General features: G+C 38.2%; 3 protein-coding genes and 1 long non-coding RNA gene across 4 annotated transcripts in view; all 4 read right to left on the reverse strand.

The window, feature by feature from the left end:
* The window catches only part of LOC116171846 (fibronectin type-III domain-containing protein 3A), an 89332-nt gene extending 86015 nt beyond the window's left edge, over window positions 1-3317 (reverse strand). Inside the window, exon 1 of the mRNA XM_031488855.1 lies at window positions 3105-3317. The gene's annotated coding sequence lies outside the window, so the exon portion shown is untranslated. The remainder of the gene's footprint in view (window positions 1-3104) is intronic.
* A 5165-nt stretch (window positions 3318-8482) lies between these two features.
* Window positions 8483-9814, reverse strand: LOC116171983. Its single transcript, XM_031489062.1, has one exon. The coding sequence runs from the start codon at window positions 9633-9635 to the stop codon at window positions 8991-8993; it is 645 nt and encodes a 214-aa protein (XP_031344922.1). The 5' UTR covers window positions 9636-9814; the 3' UTR covers window positions 8483-8990.
* A 5667-nt stretch (window positions 9815-15481) lies between these two features.
* LOC116170412 lies at window positions 15482-16147 on the reverse strand. Its single transcript, XR_004145231.1, has 2 exons — window positions 15756-16147; window positions 15482-15610 (listed from the first exon to the last, which is right to left on the reverse strand). It is a non-coding gene; the product is annotated as an uncharacterized LOC116170412 (long non-coding RNA).
* A 3272-nt stretch (window positions 16148-19419) lies between these two features.
* LOC116172470 lies at window positions 19420-19941 on the reverse strand. Its single transcript, XM_031489692.1, has 2 exons — window positions 19811-19941; window positions 19420-19764 (listed from the first exon to the last, which is right to left on the reverse strand). The coding sequence occupies exons 1-2, from the start codon at window positions 19925-19927 to the stop codon at window positions 19447-19449; spliced, it is 435 nt and encodes a 144-aa protein (XP_031345552.1). The 5' UTR covers window positions 19928-19941; the 3' UTR covers window positions 19420-19446.
* Between the last annotated feature and the right edge of the window lie 235 nt (window positions 19942-20176).

Below are 20176 nucleotides of genomic sequence, written 5' to 3' on the forward strand. Positions count from 1 at the left end.
TGAGGAATGGTGTTAATATGTTATAAATTTGTTCATTTTAAGCAGAAAAGTTCCTTAAATCATGTGTTCAATTGTCAAAAATACTTGAGATACAGTCAGTAAATGCACGCCGGAACAATAGACAGCGGGGTTGTTAAATCAAAGATTTCTGGCCTTGGGGGTACAAAAGGAGCCGTTTTCTTTGATACACGACAAGAAAAACCTACAACTTGCATTTACGATCCTAGCCACCTTCAAGCCGTTCTGCTGCCACGCCTATTATAGAGTAAGATCCCAGGACCTCCAGACCTTACTTATTTTCTGATGGACAAAACATGTACAGGGTGAGTCAACGATTGCGCGGAGTAACTTAATGTCTTTGAAGATAAGATTTTTCGATAGAGTGCTTTGGTATTATGATATGGTTGAATATTCTCCACATTTTAAAAATATTTGGAATTGTACAGGATGCGCTCACAAAGTAGGGCGCTAAAATAGTACATTTTTTAAATGGAACCCTCTGTATTTGAATGCATTTTTTAATTCTAATACGGGAATTTTTCGAAAGAAAAAAAAATCCCCTTATGTGATGGTTTTGTTCGTCTGTTCCTCTTCTAACTCGAGAATGAAAAGAGATAGCGATGTCAAACTCAAGAATCAGTGCTGAGCCGGATCAAAAGTCTGGTTTCCGAATACGAGCCGAGTGGCAAAACTTACAAATTTACATGTTTGGAGGGATGTAAAGTGTGCGCATAAGGGTGATTCCTATGGTATCCTGCCTACGCGTTGGACGTATAGGGGGTCCTAGGGGAGTAATTTTGATATAGGACTCTTTGGTGCCGGAAATATCAAAATGGGCGCCAGAACCAAATTTATCTTTTCTGGAATTTACGCCTGTATGTAGGCAACAACCAACGCCGAACGCGAGTTCGGGGGTCGCGGAGGCGAATGCAAGCGAGTTAGCGCGAGGAAATGCGACATGGGAGGCGGAAGGAGGAAAACGACGTTCAAAAGTCAATAAGGTTTACAAGTTGTTCAACGTGGCCACGGTTGGGGTTTTTCTCAAATTGCTTCCTAGCATCTAGCCAACTATTATTTAATCTAATTGCCATAATAGTGTTTATTATTGATACGCGTCGTTGCAGGACTGGGATTTCGTGGGTTTAAAAACAAAATTCTGAATCAAGTGTCAGCCAGCAATGCGGCCGTCCTGAGATCGGCTCCGTGTGTGAGCGCCGGCGGTTGGGTTGCGCTACCCTCAGTGCGGCGAGAATTAGAGGTAAATTTGGCTTGGCACCGCTTATTTTAGTATTTTCCGACCCAAGTGTCCTATTATGCAAATACTCCCCTAACGCACCCTCACTTCTAACAGCTCATCACCAGGGATTACAATATCTCTCACCCAAACGGTGGCTAGGGTACTCAAGTAGGATATCACCCTGTATATATTTGGGTCATATCTGGTGATGCCTACCATTATAGACCCAAGAGCCCGCTCTTTTCACTTCCGAGCTCAAAATTAGGGGTCCTGGAGTTGACCGTGAAGACCAAGATCAAGGCGAAGGGGGGGGGGGGCCTTTAGGTATGCAACTTTTTTCCAAAAAAGATGATTTAATCACCTGGTATGTTATATACCGTGTGTCCCAGATTGAACGCACCATAGGCAAACGAAATTAATGCATTTTTTTCGCGAAGAATCCACGAGGCCTGTGATATGTATCTGACTTTGGCGTTCAACGTACGTTATTGCGCTTGCCTGGTGCTAGAAAGAGATTGACGCTAAATTCAAAGGTCTCGTGGAGATTTGCTTTTACCTTTGAATGTGGCCTTTGGGAAATCAAAAAAAATCGCAAGGGATGGTAAAGATGATTAAGCCCAGGATCCCAAATGTTCCCTAATTTATCAACGACCCCCCCCCCCCCACACACACACACGATGGGTTTTTTTTTATTGAATGTCTGAAACGATTTCAAACATCATGTCATAGTTGCAACAAAACAAGTAGAAAAACGACAGATTTCTTTTAGGGTAATTCCCTGACAACCCCTTGGGGCCAACGCCCTTTGACTTCTGAATTCTTCGTCTTCCTTCAACTCAGATTGGTTCTCAGTCAATCTAACTTGTGACATAATTGACGTTCGTAATTAAAATTGTACCCAAATCGATTTCGCAGACGTTTCCCCCCCGATTACGATAAACAATGAGGGACGTTATTAAGGCAATCGAAATAATCCCGCGCGGCGGTTTGCCATACTTTCACACGGACTAAGCCGTGTATTACGAGGTAAATGAACTTATTTTGCATCACTACACGAACGTACTGTACAGAATTTGACGAGTGCACCTACAAGTACTCAGGCACAGAATCCGAAAGTACTTACAGACTGCATTCCGTTCACTTCGAGCTACATTGTAACAAATTGGAGTCTTGCATCAAATGAAACAAAGTGCGATATTAAAGAATCAATTAATCAATTATAATGTGTTAAGCTTTCAACTCGAGAAGATATCATTGCCGATTAGTGTTATTTTGTATCAGCTTTCTAGAAAAAGGTCATTGATTCTTGTGAACCTATAATTTGAAAGTAGGTTCCATTTGCCAGCGAATGGACGAAGGGTACTGCCCTCCAAGGACGTACGTGACCTACACCTGTAAGCCACCCCCTGTACGGATACGCCACTGGCGAAATTCGCACGTTTCCAAATTAACGAATGACGTAAACGCGTTTTGTTATTAATTTGCGGGGACAATTTCCCATACACGCCGGTCGACTTCCAACTTAAAAATAAACAAATCCCAGATTGGGTTTACCTAGAAACACACACAAAATCGAAAGCTCGAACGGGGACTGGACAGGCAACCGCATTTCTAAACCGAGCCGAATCGCTAACGAGTTTAATTGCCAGTTTAATTAATGAGTTAAGCCAGCTATTCGGCCTTATTTTTGTATTAAGCAGAAAAATTTTGACAGATAACGCCCACATGCCAAAGTCACGTTTGAATATGTCATCGGATTTGAGGCGTTCCGCCGCTTAACAGCGTCGAAAGTTAATTAAACAGGCGTTCGCGTTAAGTTTTCTTTCGGTTGCCGCCAGTTTACGCGTAATACAAGCGAGGTACTCACCGGATTTTCAAAAAACATCTGGCTGTTAACGAGTTACGAACACAGAAACCGCCATGTTTATTGATTTTCCTCGAACGGACCGTTTTTACTGCGCACTGGAATGCGTCCCAGAAGAAGTTAAAGATCTAAACAGTCGGCGTCGTTCGGAAAGTCGACGGTAGATGGTGATGGTGAGCGACGGTGGATTTTCGAATACACCCTCGAGCTCAGAACCGTCTGAAACAAATGCTAGCTTGTAATTTCAGCCAGTTGGATAGGCAACACATCTATCACTTTTATAAATGATGGGATTGAAGAACACATTTCCAAAGATGCTGTTATATTTATTTGTTAGCGTGAAGTTTACTGAATATTAATATTGCCCTAGTAAGTGATAGACAATTTTAATAACTTTCATATAGAAAAATTTTGCATACCTACATTCGATATTGACCGAGATACCTACTATAGTCCATACATAATATAATGGACACCCTGTATAAGCACAACTTTTTTCAAAAAGGCGTTAAAACATTAATAATATTTATGTTCATATTGATTTGTAAATTATGTTCGAAAGCGATATAGTTTTAGAATAGTCACTACAATAGGGGGTTGAAATATTCATCCCTTTTTGTATGGAATGAAAGGGGTTAAACTGAAGTAAGCCCACTTTTCTTATTTGATAATTGTATTCGAAAGCGCCATAATTACACAGTGATTCAAATACCTTCTAAGTGCTATCATCCCCTATGATAGGGGCGCAGCGTACGGAAATTAAAAGCACCATAACTTTATAATCGAGGTGGTTTTTCGTATGAAGCTTATGGTTATAGAGGCATCACACAATTTCGTTAAAATATGTACAGGGTGGCCAACTAAGAATGCGAGCTACTGTATCTGAGAATCTATCCATCGTAGAGGCTTGCGGTAAAAAAATTTATTACTAAAAACGGCCACGAGCAAAACCTGGAAAATATTTTTAAGTTTCTGAAATGACCGCTAGGGGGCGTAACTGCAATCTGGAATCTAAAAAAGTGATGTTTCTGTGAATTCCGCTATATTAACTTAACAAAAAAATGTCCGGTCTTTGAAGTCTTTGACGATAATCTGAACAATTTTTGTTTGACAATTTTTCCTGTATCTCTAAAAATGAAGTGGCGGGGGGTATTCAAAGGTTTCCGTAGAGAACACCCTGTATCTTCGAAACGGCTGAGCCGATTTAAACAAACTCGGGTTAGTTCAAAAGAGCTATTCTTCTCTTCGGCTACATATATTATAATATTTGAAGTTTTGTTAGTTTCACATATCGCCGCTTGAGGGCTTTTTTCGACATTCCGACAGAAATGGTTAATTTTCTCAAAAAAATTAAATGCATTGGTTCGATTTTTTTTTCATGAAAAGTCGCTACAGGATGCCTAAACAAGTTCGCGAAAACAGCATCTCGATATCTTGAGATATATATTTTTATATCGTGATGACCAGCATTTTGGGCATTTACGGCGGCATTAAAAGCTTTATTTTTTAAATCGATCCACCTTAGGGCCACAAATTATATAATAAAAATAATTCCGGAAAAATTAGCTTAAAAAAATAAAATTTTGAGGGTATAAAATTTTCTTTGGCCTAAATTTTAGGTTAGGAACAAGATATCGAGATGCGGTTTTCGCGAGCTTGTTTAGGCATCATTTAGCTACTTTTTCATGAAAAAAAAAATCAAACCAACGCATTTAATTTTTTTGAGAAAATTAACCATTTCTGTCGGAATGTCGAAAAAAGCCCTCAAGCGGCGATATGTGAAACTAACAAAACTTCAAATATTATAATATTTGTAGCCGAAGAATAACCCCTTTCAATTAACCCGAGTTTGTTAAAATCGGCTCAGTCGTTTCGAAGATACAGGGTGTTCTTTACGGAAACCTTTGAATACCCCCCACCACTTCATTTTTAGAGATACAGGAAAATTGTCAAACAAAAAAGGTTCAGATTATCGTCGTCTTCAAAGACCGGACATTTTTTGTTAGGTTAATATAGCGGAATTTACAGAAAAATCACTTTTTTAAATTCCAGATTGCAGTTACGCCCCCTAGCGGCCATTGCAGAAACTTAAAAATATTTTCCAGGTTTTTCTCGTGGCCGTTTTAGTAATAAATTTTTTTACCGCAAGCCTCTACGATGGACAGGTTCCCAGATACAGTACCTCGCATTCTTATTTGACCACCCTGTACATAGGTACATAGAAATTTCGGAATCTTTAAAATAAAGACAACTTGTGGATAAAAGGAATCTGAAAAAAAGGATAGGAGAGTAGAAAAGGGGTAGGTAAGTACCAAAGGCGATTGGACTCGTCTTTAGTGCCCTCTGATCGCCTTTTACGATCTCCAGGACGGAAGTGGGCCAATTCTATCCCCGAACCCACAGGGGATTATTATTATTCTTATTCTGCTTCTAATTGAGAGAAGAATTAAAATATCGAATAATGTACAGGGTGTTCCGATAACAAAAATGAAACTTTGATGTGCCACGTCTTAATGACCAACCCTGTATAATTAAACGAGAGCGTTTTATGTCCCCCAAGTGTTTTCCCTGCTGCTTCCTTGAGTGTTTCGGCGATCTTGTTGCAGGATGGTCTCCCTTCCCCCTTTTTGTTTCTGATGTCCTGCTCCCATCTATACACTTCCTTTCTTTCCTTTCCCTTGTCAGAAGGTCCAAATCCCACTATTCAGTTCTCCCGCTTTGCTCTCTGTCCTTTCCTTCTTCTTCGCTATAACCGTTAGTCTTCTATGCCTCTGCAGGTTCTCTCCTTGTTCCCTCCTCCTTTCCGTCAGTCATAGTTCCTTGTCGCAGCCATCCCACTTGTTACTTTGGTTTCCTGTTTTCTTAATTCGTCGTCAATTACTTTCCTTTTCATTGGGTCGTTTGCCCCTTGTACGTTCCACGTGACTACACTCATGCTGTTCTCGGCATGGTACTCCTCTCGCTTCGAATGTAAGTTTTAATTAAGCCTGGACCTGCCTCGTGTCTAAAAGTTGACGAGTTCTTTACTAAATTAAACAAAGTAAACCCAGAGCTCACTAAGCAGAAGGAGGAACCAAAGAATATGTACCAATGACAGCATGGGAGAAGCTTCTGAAGGAGGAACAAGAACCACAGGTCCAGCTATTGGAGGAGCACGACTACAGGACACTACCGCCACCTACCACGTTGAAAAAATAATGGAGATAGTAGGAAGACTGAAAAAGAGGAAAATGCCAGGGCAGGATAGGGTCCAGACCGAATTACTACAATACGCATCAGAATAAAGGACCTACACGAATTAATTCAGGAGGTATGGATCAGGAACTTGGTCCCCAAGAAATAACAGCAGACAGTGCAGATCCCCGTCCCAAAAGTCAGGTCACCACAAGGAACAGACGATTATAGGAGAGCTTTGGTAATTTTTGAAAGCCTTCAAGGGCTTAGATTTTCTTTTGCTACTTGAAAAAATAAAAAAACAATTGCAAACATAAATATTCTAGAGTTTTGACAATTTTTGTTTCTTGCAATAGTCCTTAAAGTAAGGGAGTTATGAGGATTTTTCGAAAACCGGGACACCAAATCAAAAATTGCAACTAAGAATAGCTTCAACTGTCGTTTGCGGGTGTAACGACTTAGTATTTATTAACACCCCGTATAAATAACTCGGTAAGAAGTACAGCGGGGTGTGAGGTGAGACGGCGCAGCCGCCGAAACCGAACGTATGTCTTATTCAAGAAAAGGAGATTTCCCAAAGGAATGATCGCGTGCGTTGTGCATTAACTAAGATTTAAAAAAATGTGCTATTGTTTGCGTTTTGTCCGTCCGTCTGTCCGGACGCACTTCTGCGGTTTTGAGCTACACACTTTTCGGAGGATGGTCGTAGAGCCCTGGAATTTTTTGCAATATGTAGCCCATACCTTGAAGGTGTGCCAGACGGCCAACAAATTTTGCAGTCTCAGGGGGGAGCCCCCCCCCCTCCTCTGCATTAATTATTTCCTGAAATGCTGTATTTGAAAGTAAAACGTGCGTAACTTCTACATGCGACAACCAACTGATCTCAGAATTTGTATACGAATGCCCTTTAGTGGTGGCAAGTCAAATTTTTGGAAGGGGGGGGGGGCACACGTTTTACTCTTCATTGAATTCTAATGGAAAGTCTCACCGAAATGAATTGGTTTGCACAAAATATAACTTTCCTGCGCGACTTCTTTCTGAGATCAGTAGGTGGTCGAGTGGAGGAGGGAGGGGGTTGAAATTTCATTTTTCATGGTATTCCAATTAAAGGTCCCAACGAAAGGACTTAATTTGTACCAACCCTGAACTCCTTATCGTAAATAATTCATTATACCCCAAGAACAGATTGTTGAAGGGAGGATGGTACTCACAAAGAGCGATTGGGACGTCTGGAAGAAATATATCTATTGTCGATGTCAAAACTTTACGAGCGAATATCTCAAAAACGCTTTGTCGGAGGGAAGTACCCACAAAGGCAAAATGAATCATCTAACAAGAAAGAAAACATCGATAAATATAGCATGCTACTACTTTATAACGCAAATTTGTATTCCTTACCCTTTCTAGAATAGCCATAGGGGCCTTCCTTATCTCGGGCACTGTGTATGTTACAGTCAAAGTAATTAATGCGCCGATTATTAAGAATTCGAATATGGGATTCCTTTTTAATAATTTTCAAAATGCCCGAGAAACCCGTAATAACTTATTTTTTCTTATGGACTCCATTTTGAATTTTGAGATTGCGTCTTTTTTTGTCTTTACAACAATGTACCACACATGGTGGTTTAGTAACAAAGAGTGCCTTGAAAAAACAAAACAAAGGTTCAATTATGTTCAGATGAAAATTGCATTTTCTCAACACAACTAGTTCCTGCCACCGCCGCAACCATACAGGTGGATCAAACTGTCAAAACTTTTGTTTCACAACAAAAGAAGGAACGTTTTGTTTTTCCAAAAATTGCATGTGATACAAAACCACCACATATGATAAATCGTTGTAAAGAGAACAAAAGAAATTCAAAATGGCGTCCATAAGAAAAATTAAAGATGTCACGTGACACTTTCTTTGCGATATTTTCAAAACTATTGAAGATATTTTAAATTTCTTTTCAGATTATTATTCACCACGATAATTTCAACTTTGCCGTCATTTGGACAACATTCGATCTTTTAAGATAAGCGAGAGTGGCGCTCGAAAAATGGACGCCCTGTATAATACCTGAAAAATTACAAACGTAATGGTGCTGAACAGCTTACGAACGGTGTTCACGTCACTGAGATGTTCGCTCCTAAAACATAGAAATCGTAAATAATGTTGTACAGGGCGTTTATAACAAAATTGTTTAATACATTGAACGTTCACTATGTATAAATATTTGTTAATTTTTATTTACAAAAAACAGACGTATATTATTTACAAATGAATTAGGTACATAATGAACAGTGACAGTTTATAAAATTTCTTTATCAACGATATATCAATCAACTATAGAAATTTTCAGTAAAATTGAGTAAAACACCTCATCATAGATAGGTAGGTTAACAGGGGGGGTAGGGGGAGGAATTAAATCTACGAACATCTCATAACAAAAACATTTGTATAAAACCACGTAGATAATTGAAGTGGAAGAGTGGTGTTTCCTTTGGCGTTGAGCTTGAGCAGTCGCAGGGTGCCACAAGAGTAGGTAGTCCAATAAAAACCACTCTGTATACGCTATAACGGATCAGTTAGTAATCAACAAATAAAACGACACAATTAGTCTCATGTTATAATTGGACAGACACTAAATCACAGTCATTTAAATCCAAAGTTTCGTGTTCGGGGGTCACGTCTGGTTTAGGATTCGAATTGGGAAACTCCCTGTTCAGTGATTGCTATACGGATATCTCCTGGATGTGCACTCTCTTTTTGACGGTGCCGCCGGGCGGGTTGCTCGAAGTTCGCATAGGTGGCGCCGGTTTGTCTATCGTCGGCTTTCTTGGCAGTGTGTTTTGTCGGGGTGGCGGGGGCGCGTCCGGTAGATTTGAATTTTTTGTCATCGTATAGCACGGGGGTAACTCCTGCTTTTCGTTGTGGCAGATTGCGGGCGACTGGGGTCGAGAGGAGCCGACGGGCGTCGCCGGCCGTTGGGACATGGGGATGTTCTCGGTGGATGGCGAGGAGTTCGTGCGGCACGCGCGGTTTCGATTTTTGCGACGGCGATCTCTGTCTCTTTGATAGTAAATGCCGGCGAAGATTAACATGTTGAGCACTAGCAGTAGACAACCGACGCCGACGGTGACACCCAGCGCCGTCGTATAACTGTAGTAGTGGCGCGTCGCCAAACGCTGCAGAATTTCGGAGTCCTCGTCGTCGTCGTCGATCACCACGTCGACTTCAACAAGTTCATCTTCCGATGTCGTGTTCGGGACGCATTCCGTGTTGTCCCCGGAGGATAGGTGCGGATCCGCCATGGAGGCGGGATGAAGCGGTGGAGGAAGACGAGTAAAGGATTCCGGACGCACCGGTCCTACAAACATAAGGGAATTGTAAATCAACGTTAGACTGTACGCCCGCTTGTCAGCCGAGGCGGTGATATAAATTGTGCCCCCGAAATCTACTTCCAAGACGTGTTTATTGTGGAAGGAAGCAAAAAGAAAATGAAATTTTTCCGATTGCTCCCACAGAAGCGGCACGCCAACGGAGAGAAAAAGAAATTATTTACAAACATCGTCAACTATAAAAAAAAAGAATGGAAGGAGTAAATCAAAAGTACAATAAAAAAGAAAATAAAACGAAGGAGGAAAAAATTCGATGCGGTCCAATAAATTTCACATATCAAGATATAAACGGTTAGATTTGGACGGAACGCCGTTAAATCAGAATTAAGCCCTTCGACAATTTTAAAACGCGCCACCACTTCCCACCGGTGCCGCCGGAAGGTGTCAAATGAATAATCGTCGTTATTACAAAAGACAAGATTTACAAACGAGCTTTCGTTGTAAAAATTCGAAAGCTTCCCCCGAACCAGATCGGCAAACCGGAAAATTAGTTTCTCTGTTTATTTCGGGGGGAAAGAAAAAAAATCTCATTTTACGACTTCATTATTAAACATTATTACTTTCGAAGGCAAATAGGCCTTACGGATTTTAATTTTCGAATATAAAATGCGAAAATCTGAAATTACGACAATTTTATTATTTTTTGAAACATTTACCCCACGGCTCAAATAATGGAGATTTTAATTTTAATGTTTCGGAAACGACCCGCACATTTAATGCGATTTTATTCTTTTAGTAGCTAAAATTACAAGCATTTCAACAGTCTGGACCTGAGGGGGCTATAAAAATGCACTAAAAGCACATATAAATGAATGCGTTATGGGAAACACGTGGTAAAAAGCATTGTTTAAAATGCACGGACCGAATTTATTTATACATACAATCAGAGCTGGGCAGTATTCGATTTTCTAAATACTTTTTAGTATTCAAATCCTTTAAAGTATTCAACTTTTTCTTATCAATTTTGGTGCGTAGAATCTAAAACAATTCGTACTTTTTCGATCAGACTTCTCAATCAAAAGTTATAGACTAGAAACCAATTTCGAAAGAAAATTCAAAGGGCTGTAATTTTTGAACTAGTAGCCCAATCTTGGAACTGTTTGAAATTATGGATTCTACAGGCCACATTCTATAAGAAAATTTTTTTCCGGGTCGATCTGAGACAATTTTTTTTTCGGGCCTCAAAAAAAGGCAGTGTATAACCTTCCTTTTTTACCAAAAATCGACTGCACCAAAATTTCTCGGGAAAACACTTTTTCTTATTAATTTTGGTGCGTAGAATCCAAAACAATTCGTACTTTTTCGATCAGACTTCTCAATCAAAAGTTATAGACTAGAAACCAATTTCGAAAGAAAATTCAAAGGGCTGTAACTTTTGAACTAGTAGCCCAATCTTGGAACTGTTTGAAATTATGGATTCTACAGGCCACATTCTATAAGAAAATTTTTTTCCGCGTCGATCTGACACAATTTTTTTTTCGGGCCTCAAAAAAAGGCAGTGTATAACCTTTCTTTTTTACCAAAAATCGACTACACCAAAATTTCTCGGGAAAACACTTTTTCTTATTAATTTTGGTGCGTAGAATCCAAAACAATTCGTACTTTTTCGATCAGACTTCTCAATCAAAAGTTATAGACTAGAAACCAATTTCGAAAGAAAATTCAAAGGGCTGTAACTTTTGAACTAGTAGCCCAATCTCCGAACTGTTTGAAATTATGGATTCTACAGGGCACATTCTATAAGAAAACTTTTTTTCCCGGTCGATCTGAGACAATTTTTTTTTCGGCTCAAAAAAAGGCAGTGTATAACCTTCCTTTTTCACCAAAAATCGACTACACCAAAATTTCTCGGGAAAACACTTTTTCTTATTAATTTTGGTGCGTAGAATCCAAAACAATTCGTACTTTGTCGATCAGACTTCTCAATCAAAAGTTATAGACTAGAAACCAATTTCGAAAGAAAATTCAAAGGGCTGTAATTTTTGAGCTAGTAGCCCAATCTTGGAACTGTTTGAAATTATGAATTCTACAGGTCACATTCTAAAAGAAAATTTTTTTCCGGGTCGATCTGAGACAATAATTTTTTTTGCGGGCCTCAAAAAAAGGCAGTGTATAACCTTCTTTTTTTCCAAAAATCGACTGCACCAAAATTTCTCGGGAAAACACTTTTTCTTATTAATTTTGGTGCGTAGAATCCAAAACAATTCGTACTTTTTCGATCAGACTTCTCAATCCAAAGTTATAGACTAGAAACCAATTTCGAAAGAAAATTCAAAGGGCTGTAACTTTTGAACTAGTAGCCCAATCTTGGAACTGTTTGAAATTATGGATTCTACAGGCCACATTGTATAAGAAAATTTTTTTTCCGGGTCGATCTGAGCCAATTTTTTTTTCGCGCCCCAAAAAAAGGCAGTGTATAACCTTCCTTTTTCACCAAAAATTGACTACACCAAAATTTCTCGGGAAAACACTTTTTCTTATTAATTTTGGTGCGTAGAATCCAAAACAATTCGTACTTTTTCGATCAGACTTCTCAATCAAAAGTTATAGACTAGAAACCAATTTCGAAAGAAAATTCAAAGGGCTGTAACTTTTGAACTAGTAGCCCAATCTTGGAACTGTTTGAAATTATGGATTCTACAGGCCACATTCTATAAGAAAATTTTTTTCCGGGTCGATCTGAGACAATTTTTCTTTCCTGGGCTCAAAAAAAGGCAGATATTATTAACCTTCCTTTTTTACCAAAAATCGACTACACCAAAATTTCTCGGGAAAACACTTTTTCTTATTAATTTGTGTGCGTAGAATCCAAATCAATTCGTACTTTTTCGATCAGACTTCTCAATCAAAAGTTATAGACTAGAAACCAATTTCGAAAGAAAATTCAAAGGCCTGTAACTTTTGAACTAGTAGCCCAATCTTGGAACTGTTTGAAATTATGGATTCTACAGGCCACATTCTATAAGAAAAATTTTTTCCCGGGTCGATCTGAGACAATTTTTTTGAGGGCCTCAAAAAAAGGCAGTGTATAACCTTCCTTTTTTACCAAAAATCGACTGCACCAAAATTTCTGGGGAAAACACTTTTTCTTATTAATTTTGGTGCGTAGAATCCAAAACAATTCGTACTTTTTCGATCAGACTTCTCAATCAAGTTATAGACTAGAAACCAATTTCGAAAGAAAATTCAAAGGGCTGTAACTTTTGAACTAGTAGCCCAATCTTGGAACTGTTGGAAATTATGGATTCTACAGGCCACATTCTATAAGAAAAATTTTTTTCCGGGTCGATCTGAGACAATTTTTTTTGCGGGCCTCAAAAAAAGGCAGTGTATAACCTTCCTTTTTACCAAAAATTGACTTCACCAAAATTTCTCGGGAAAACACTTTTTCTTATTAATTTTGGTGCGTAGAATCCAAAACAATTCGTACTTTTTCGATCAGACTTCTCAATCAAAAATTATAGACTAGAAACCAATTTCGAAAGAAAATTCAAAGGGCTGTAACTTTTGAACTAGTAGCCCAATCTTGGAACTGTTTGAAATTATGGATTCTACAGGCCACAGTCTATAAGAAAAATTTTTTTTTCGGGTCGATCTGAGACAATTTTTTTTACTTGCCTCAAAAAAAGGCAGTGTATTACCTTCCTTTTTTGCCAAAAATCCACTGCACCAAAATTTCTCGGGAAAGCACTTTTTCTTATTAATTTTGGTGCGTAGAATCCAAAACAATTCGTACTTTTTCGATCAGACTTCTCAATCAAAAGTTATAGACTAGAAACCAATTTCGAAGGAAAATTCAAAGGGCTGTAACTTTTGAACTAGTAGCCCAATCTTGGAACTGTTTGAAATTATGGATTCTACAGGCCACATTCTATAAGAAAATTTTTTTTCCCGGTCGATCTGAGACAATTTTTTTTTCGGGGCTCAAAAAAAGGCAGTGTATAACCTTCCTTTTTTACCAAAAATCGACTACACCAAAATTTCTCGGGAAAACACCTTTTCTTATTAATTTTGGTGCGTAGAATCCAAAACAATTCGTACTTTTTCGATCAGACTTCTCAATCAAAAGTTATAGACTAGAAACCAATTTCGAAAGAAAATTTAAAGGGCTGTAACTTTTGAACTAGTAGCCCAATCTTGGAACTGTTTGAAATTATGGATTCTACAGGCCACATTCTATAAGAAAATTTTTTTCCCGGGTCGATCCGAGACAATTTTTTTTTCGGGGCTCAAAAAAAGGCAGTGTATAACCTTCCTTTTTTACCAAAAATCGACTACACCAAAATTTCTCGGAAAAACACTTTTTCTTTTTAATTTGGGTGCGTAGAATCCAAATCAATTCGTACTTTTTCGATCAGACTTCTCAATCAAAAGTTATAGACTAGAAACAAATTTCGAAAGAAAATTCAAAGGGCTGTAACTTTTGAACTAGTAGCCCAATCTTGGAACTGTTTGAAATTATGGATTCTACAGGCCACATTCTATAAGAAAATTTTTTTCCCGGGTCGATCTGAGACAATTTTTTTTTCGGGGCTCAAAAAAAGGCAGTGTATAACCTTCCTTTTTTACCAAAAATCGACTACACAAAAATTTCTCGGGAAAACACTTTTTCTTATTAATTTTGGTGCGTAGAATCCAAAACAATTCGTACTTTTTCGATTAGACCTCTCAATAAAAAGTTATGGACAAAAAACAAATTTCGAAAAAAAATTCAAAGGGCTGTAACTTTTGATCTAGTAGCCCAATCTTCAAACTGTTTGAAATTATGGACTCTCAATCGATCTCGATCTCAGACATTTTTTTTTGGCCTCAAAAAAAGGCAGTACTTTTAAGTTATTCAAATATTCAAGTATTTGAATACTTTTCAATGTATCTGTATCTAGTATTCGCTTGTGCTGGACGTAAAAGTATTTAGTATTCAAATACTTTTTGAAAGTATTCTGCCCAGCTCTGGCCATAATATTGTCCAATTCTAATGTACGTACAATTCCTCTCTATGAGGACCATCTGCGTCCTCTTATCTTCTGTTAACATTGGTGGAGAGTTAAAACAACTTCCTTTGCAGTTCGCACAGGCAATGGTGTAAAATATGATAGCCTTCTTGCACCCACAGCAAGTACCTTAGTTGTTAGTAGAACAACGGCAAAAAATGACTTTTAAAATTCCCTTTGGAGATGATGGAGCTGTGTTCCTTACTGGATGAAGGTATCCATCTTCATTTCCAACCCCATGGTTCTGGAGGGGGTGATTTTTCCAATAACTGCTGAACTTCGAAATTTTTCAAGCCATTTTTTGCCATTGCATATGCCATCTGCTGAGGGAGCGATGGGTTTTTTGGAAAAAATGTATAAAAGTAAAATTGTAGAAAATTTTATGAGCTTTGGATTTTTTCCTACGACCTACCATTTTCGAGATATACTGAAAACCCGCAAAATTGTACCTTCAACCCCTCCCCTTCCTCCAGCGGCATCGAAGTCACTCGGAACTACACGAACTAATTATTCTACTTGACGCTTTTTGGCATAGAATTACTTGACTATTAATACAGGCAGTTCTTTTTCATTTCCACTATCTATGGGAATCTCGTAGACCGTAAGAGATAGAAAGTCGCTTAATGGGCACCGTTATTGAGAATGTTATGCTGATTAATTTTCCCATTCCATCTTTTTATCCCTTAACGCAAGGGCTAGAACCGCAAACCACTGATATTTTTTGTTGCATCTTTAATGTACTTTAATGTACAGCTAGTAGAACTTAAAATCCAACAAAAATTTGATTGAAATGGGATTACTAAATAAATTTTAAATAAAAAAAATACTATTGACTAATCTTCATACGTTTATTTTCAATGTATTATTGTAACCAATTTTTAAGTTTCGATTCAGCAACTTTTCCCTGATTAATCACTGCAGTGTATGATTCCCACCCGGATCTTCTTTGTCCTGCACGATCCACTGTAACGGAAAATTGATTAAAGTTTGAGCGTGTTACATATTTTATAGGTAACAAAAATCTGATGTTACTATGGGAAGAAATACTTTTGATTTCAATATCGTTCCATTAGCAACGTCTAAATGTTGAACAAGTAACGTGACTTACCAGGAAGGTCGATCTGAAGTTCCAGGCTCTTCACATCTACATTTTGGGTCCTTAGCCGGATGTTCGGGACAAGCAGCCATAACGGATGCTGCAAAAAGGCCCAAAATAACAAATAGTAGGAGTAATCTCATTGTGGTCAGTGTCGATACTGGAACGTTTGCTCAACAAGGGCCTTTATATCGCTTTCAAGAGGTTTAATCTTATCCAACTCCATACTAGAATCGTGTATCACTGACAAAAATAAAAATTCAAAACAAATTTTGTTTGTAGTATTAGCTTGGCAAAACATTTCAGGGGGTGATTGTTATGCTAATGGCACATTACGAGTATTTATTGAACACTGGGGAAGATGCCTTGAGAGTAATGTGGATGAAACAAAGGGTGAGTCAAACTATTTATTCACTTTGTTATGGAGATCGTGTTTGTACTGGACAGTATTTTGCTATATTTTAGAAGAGAAATCTATAACTATGATAGCATCGAATTAAACACTTTCCTATTCTGTCTGCATTGATTAGTCACAGAACATGCTCATTTTTAAGGGATTTGGTACTTTCGAAATTCCTCAACTTCAATGTATGGCGACTTCTTTGTGGCTGTCTCGACGAACTACACCTCAGAAGAAATTAACAGCGTATATATTTCCTCTCTCTCTCTCTCGCGTAGTTTAAACACTTTCTTAATTTTGGAAATTATGCTTTGGGTAAACAACAATAAAACTCTTGAAACGAGTGATAAACGATACCCTATCTTTTTGTCGTTTCGGGTTTCTATATTTACTGATATCAGATTTTTTACGTAATACCAATTTAGTAAGAGTAATATACAGGGTGCTCTGTACTCACTAAGATGTTGGTTAAATTGGAGCCAAGTTGCTAAATTTAAACCGGAATTTATTTAAAATTAAAGTATCTTTGGGAATTGTAGCTTCTAAGGATAATCTAGGACACCCGAGGAGAGGTTAAAAAAAATTGACACCCTGTATAGTATCTGGATCTGGCGACTATTTGTTGGAATATTATCATTTTTTATTCCTTAAATCCAGATAAAAGAACAAAGTACCCACAATGGCTTCCTTTTTACCACCCGCACGTTACTAAGGGAGGTACTGCATTGGGGTAAACAATTACCCCCCACTTTTTTTTACGAAAATAGACGATTTTAAGCACCAGGAATCCGAATCGGTCGGTCTGTCAATCTCTACTCTCATTTTCGGCGAAATGGCTGGACCGATTGGAACCAAATTTGGTACGCATATTCTTAGACACCAAAGGGCAGAATCGCGCATGTGCGAGTGTATCTATGCTCGCCACAGCAATTTTTTTTATGGATTAGGTCCGAAGATTCATAAACAGCCCTTAAATTATATTGCTTCGCGTATCGAAATTAATTAATTTATATAGTGTAAATGCACTAAATTAGTTGATTGATGTAAATTAATAATTGACAAAAATATGAATTTAGTAATAGTAATTAGCGTTACTTGCGGGTAAAACTTCCGCCGTGACGCACGTTTTTCACCACACGGCATGCACATACTTTTTTTTTGGTTGCTTCACGGGTTTCTTCAGGAACTCCGTTTGGTACAAATTATGTTGCCAATTTTTTTAGGGATCCATTTACACTATACAGTATGAACTGCTAATTGCAAGTAAAATATGGTAAAATCAGGGGTAAAATACATCACCTTGGTATGTATATTCTAGGATAAAACGAGTCTGTCCGACGTTGTCGAATGAGACACGATTTTTGAGATTTCGAACACTTGTTACACGCTGCATTGTTCGAACGTATGTCCGAAATTAATTAACAAATCAATGACGCAGGGCCACAGACTCTTGATTTTCACTTTAATAGGATTTTACTTAGTTTGCGCGCACGTTATAGGTTATTATGACGTCATCATTAAGTATGTTTACATAGCATCATGCAGTCAATGGAAGAGAATACGTATGTAGGCAACCATACAGAGCGTGCTGCATTTTGGGTAGGATACCCATTAAATCCACGACTTCTTACCTATGTTACGATCTTTTGCTGACAAGGTGGACATTATTATTTGGGCGTGAAGGAAACATAAAAAAAAATCGTTTTTTTTTGTAATAACAACGCCCGCAGTACTTAATATCAGAAATCGAGAAGCGACTGCGATCTTGACTTACTCCGTACTCAGAGAGCAGAGCTACCGTTACTTTCATGTCAAAACGATGAACGTTTCGCAGTACTTTCGAAGCTGTGTAGCAGTCGGTATTAAAACTAACGGCTCTTTTTATACACTAATGGTAATCGAATCGAAATTTTGTGCATATAAAATATATTACGCACACAACCAATCGATATCAGGGAAACCTTCTTCGGGACAAAAACCCTAGAATAGCTCACGCAAATACACGAACTAAATTAGCAAAGACAACAAATGGGAAAAACCCACAAAACATTTCAAAATCGGGTCACGAATTTTAAGATTCTAGGAACGTCATATTTTTTCCCAAAACATTAACTTACATCGTTCCAGTTGGTTGATGAATGTCGCAAGGGGGATAAACTTGATAAGCTTGGTATCCGAATAAACCGGAAAACATTAATCTGAATCATCAGTTACCCAAATATCTGCCGCGACTGGTAAAAGTGGACCATCATTATCTCTTTCTCGTTCAAAATAAAAAACAAGATGAGAAATAAGTTGCTTACTTTTTCTTGGTAAACCTGATGGCATTTGTGGGTTATGAAACTTTTGGCGCAAAATATCGCTGTGAGACTTACGGAAGTTATGCTTCCATGATTGATCGTTTTGAAACTAATGAATTTTAAGCGGCTAATGTAGAAAAACGCGATAAACAGCTTGACTTGTCGCAATGTAAACGTAAACTAGCCTGAAACAAAAAAAAACCTTTCACTAAAGGTGTTCGGTTTCATTTTTTAAATAACGCAGAACTCAGTAACATAAATACGGAATTCCATTTTTGTTTTGTTAATACGTTGGCATTACAGTATTCCGCAAAAACACAATGCCCCCCATCCACCCACCCATTTTGTATAGGGGTAATAGCAGTCCATGTACTGTAACCTACCCCAGTAGCCAGTACATAACCACAACTCCATGGAAACCTCGCCCTAGGCGCCTTTGATTTGTTTCATATAGGAGTAGTAAGAGGCCAGCCACCGAATTTGTGCAAGAGATTTCGGGATGTCTGCCATTTTGTCGCGGTATGTTTGAATTTTTAACTGTGATTTTAAATACACAGGGTGTAATGATACTTATACACGGGGTATTTGTGATCGATGTTTTTGTATCGTGGCAATAGGTCTGCCATTTTGTTTAGATGAGACCAAATTGAATCGTGTGTGTCGGTATATTTAAAATTAAATAAAAAGGTAAATACTGAGTCAAACTGGGTCATTGGGTCAAAATGGACAACTGAAGAGAGTATGAAGTGACCCAGTTCAACCCAATGAGTTGACTCAGTCGACCCAATGAACCAGTGACCCAATCCAACTCGGCTGAGAAGACAAAAAAGTAAAGGGAACCTTTTGAACCATGCGGTATTTTGGCAATCTTTCAATTGGTTCCAGCGACACTGTCTAGGTATACCTACCAAACAAGATATTTTATAATTTTAAAATGCAATAAGAATAAGTGGAATGGAACAATGAAAAACGAACACACTTATGAATATTTATTACCATTAGTTCACATTCTCTTTGGATCTACACTAATCATCTCTTCTGCAAAATCTGAGAGATAGTCAATTAGAATGTCCTGATAGCATTCTAAATACTTCATCAATTCATATCCGTTCAATTCGGCGCAGTGCCGCGAAATTGGTTCGTCTATAGCAAACATGGTCTCTTCATAACATTTCATGAACAAGTCGATGGGATAGTAATCAAACTTATCACTTTTAATCGCGACTTTAAGCTCCTCCAGACTAACGCCCGTTTCATCCAGACACTGCGCTATAAAATTCATGGCGCCTTCTTTGTTATCTTCTATCACATCCGCCGTCCCCTGCGAATTTTTCCGGTTAAACTATTTAAAGTTCAAGTGCACGTACCTGTCCAAAGAAGATCTCTACGAGCAAAATTAAGGCGAAGACGGACTTCATCTTGGCAATCGAAATGGAAATGTAAATTACACGTGCGTAATTTACAGTTGGAAGTATCAATCTCATTTCCTTTGATATTGGTTTTGATTACACGTTAATCAGTCAATTATTTAGTCACTTATTTATTAATTGCTCCGGAATGTTTGTTTTACAAAGCACGCAGTGTTACAATACAAATTTGGGAATGTTTGTCAAAAAAGTTCCTAGCATATGATTCGAACCTTAGGCTTTGGTTGACAGGTCTCCTTTCCATCTTCTTGATACTTTACTCGTTCTGGAAAGAATCGAAATGGTTCCAATATACACTTTCTTTTT

Source organism: Photinus pyralis, unplaced genomic scaffold, assembly GCF_008802855.1.
Source record: "Photinus pyralis isolate 1611_PpyrPB1 unplaced genomic scaffold, Ppyr1.3 Ppyr1.4_LG5, whole genome shotgun sequence".
Lineage (NCBI taxonomy): Eukaryota > Metazoa > Arthropoda > Insecta > Coleoptera > Lampyridae > Photinus > Photinus pyralis.

What these genes read in the sequence shown, in the direction of transcription:
- LOC116171983 (XM_031489062.1), bottom strand. Translation starts at nt 9,635, where the DNA reads ATGTTTGTAGGACCGGTGCGTCCGGAATCCTTTACTCGTCTTCCTCCA.
- LOC116172470 (XM_031489692.1), bottom strand. Translation starts at nt 19,927, where the DNA reads ATGAGATTGATACTTCCAACTGTAAATTACGCACGTGTAATTTACATT. An exon ending in TAGAGATCTTCTTTGGACAG is followed by an intron (nt 19,765 to 19,810) that starts GTACGTGCACTT and finishes AAAAATTCGCAG; the next exon opens with GGGACGGCGGATGTGATAGA.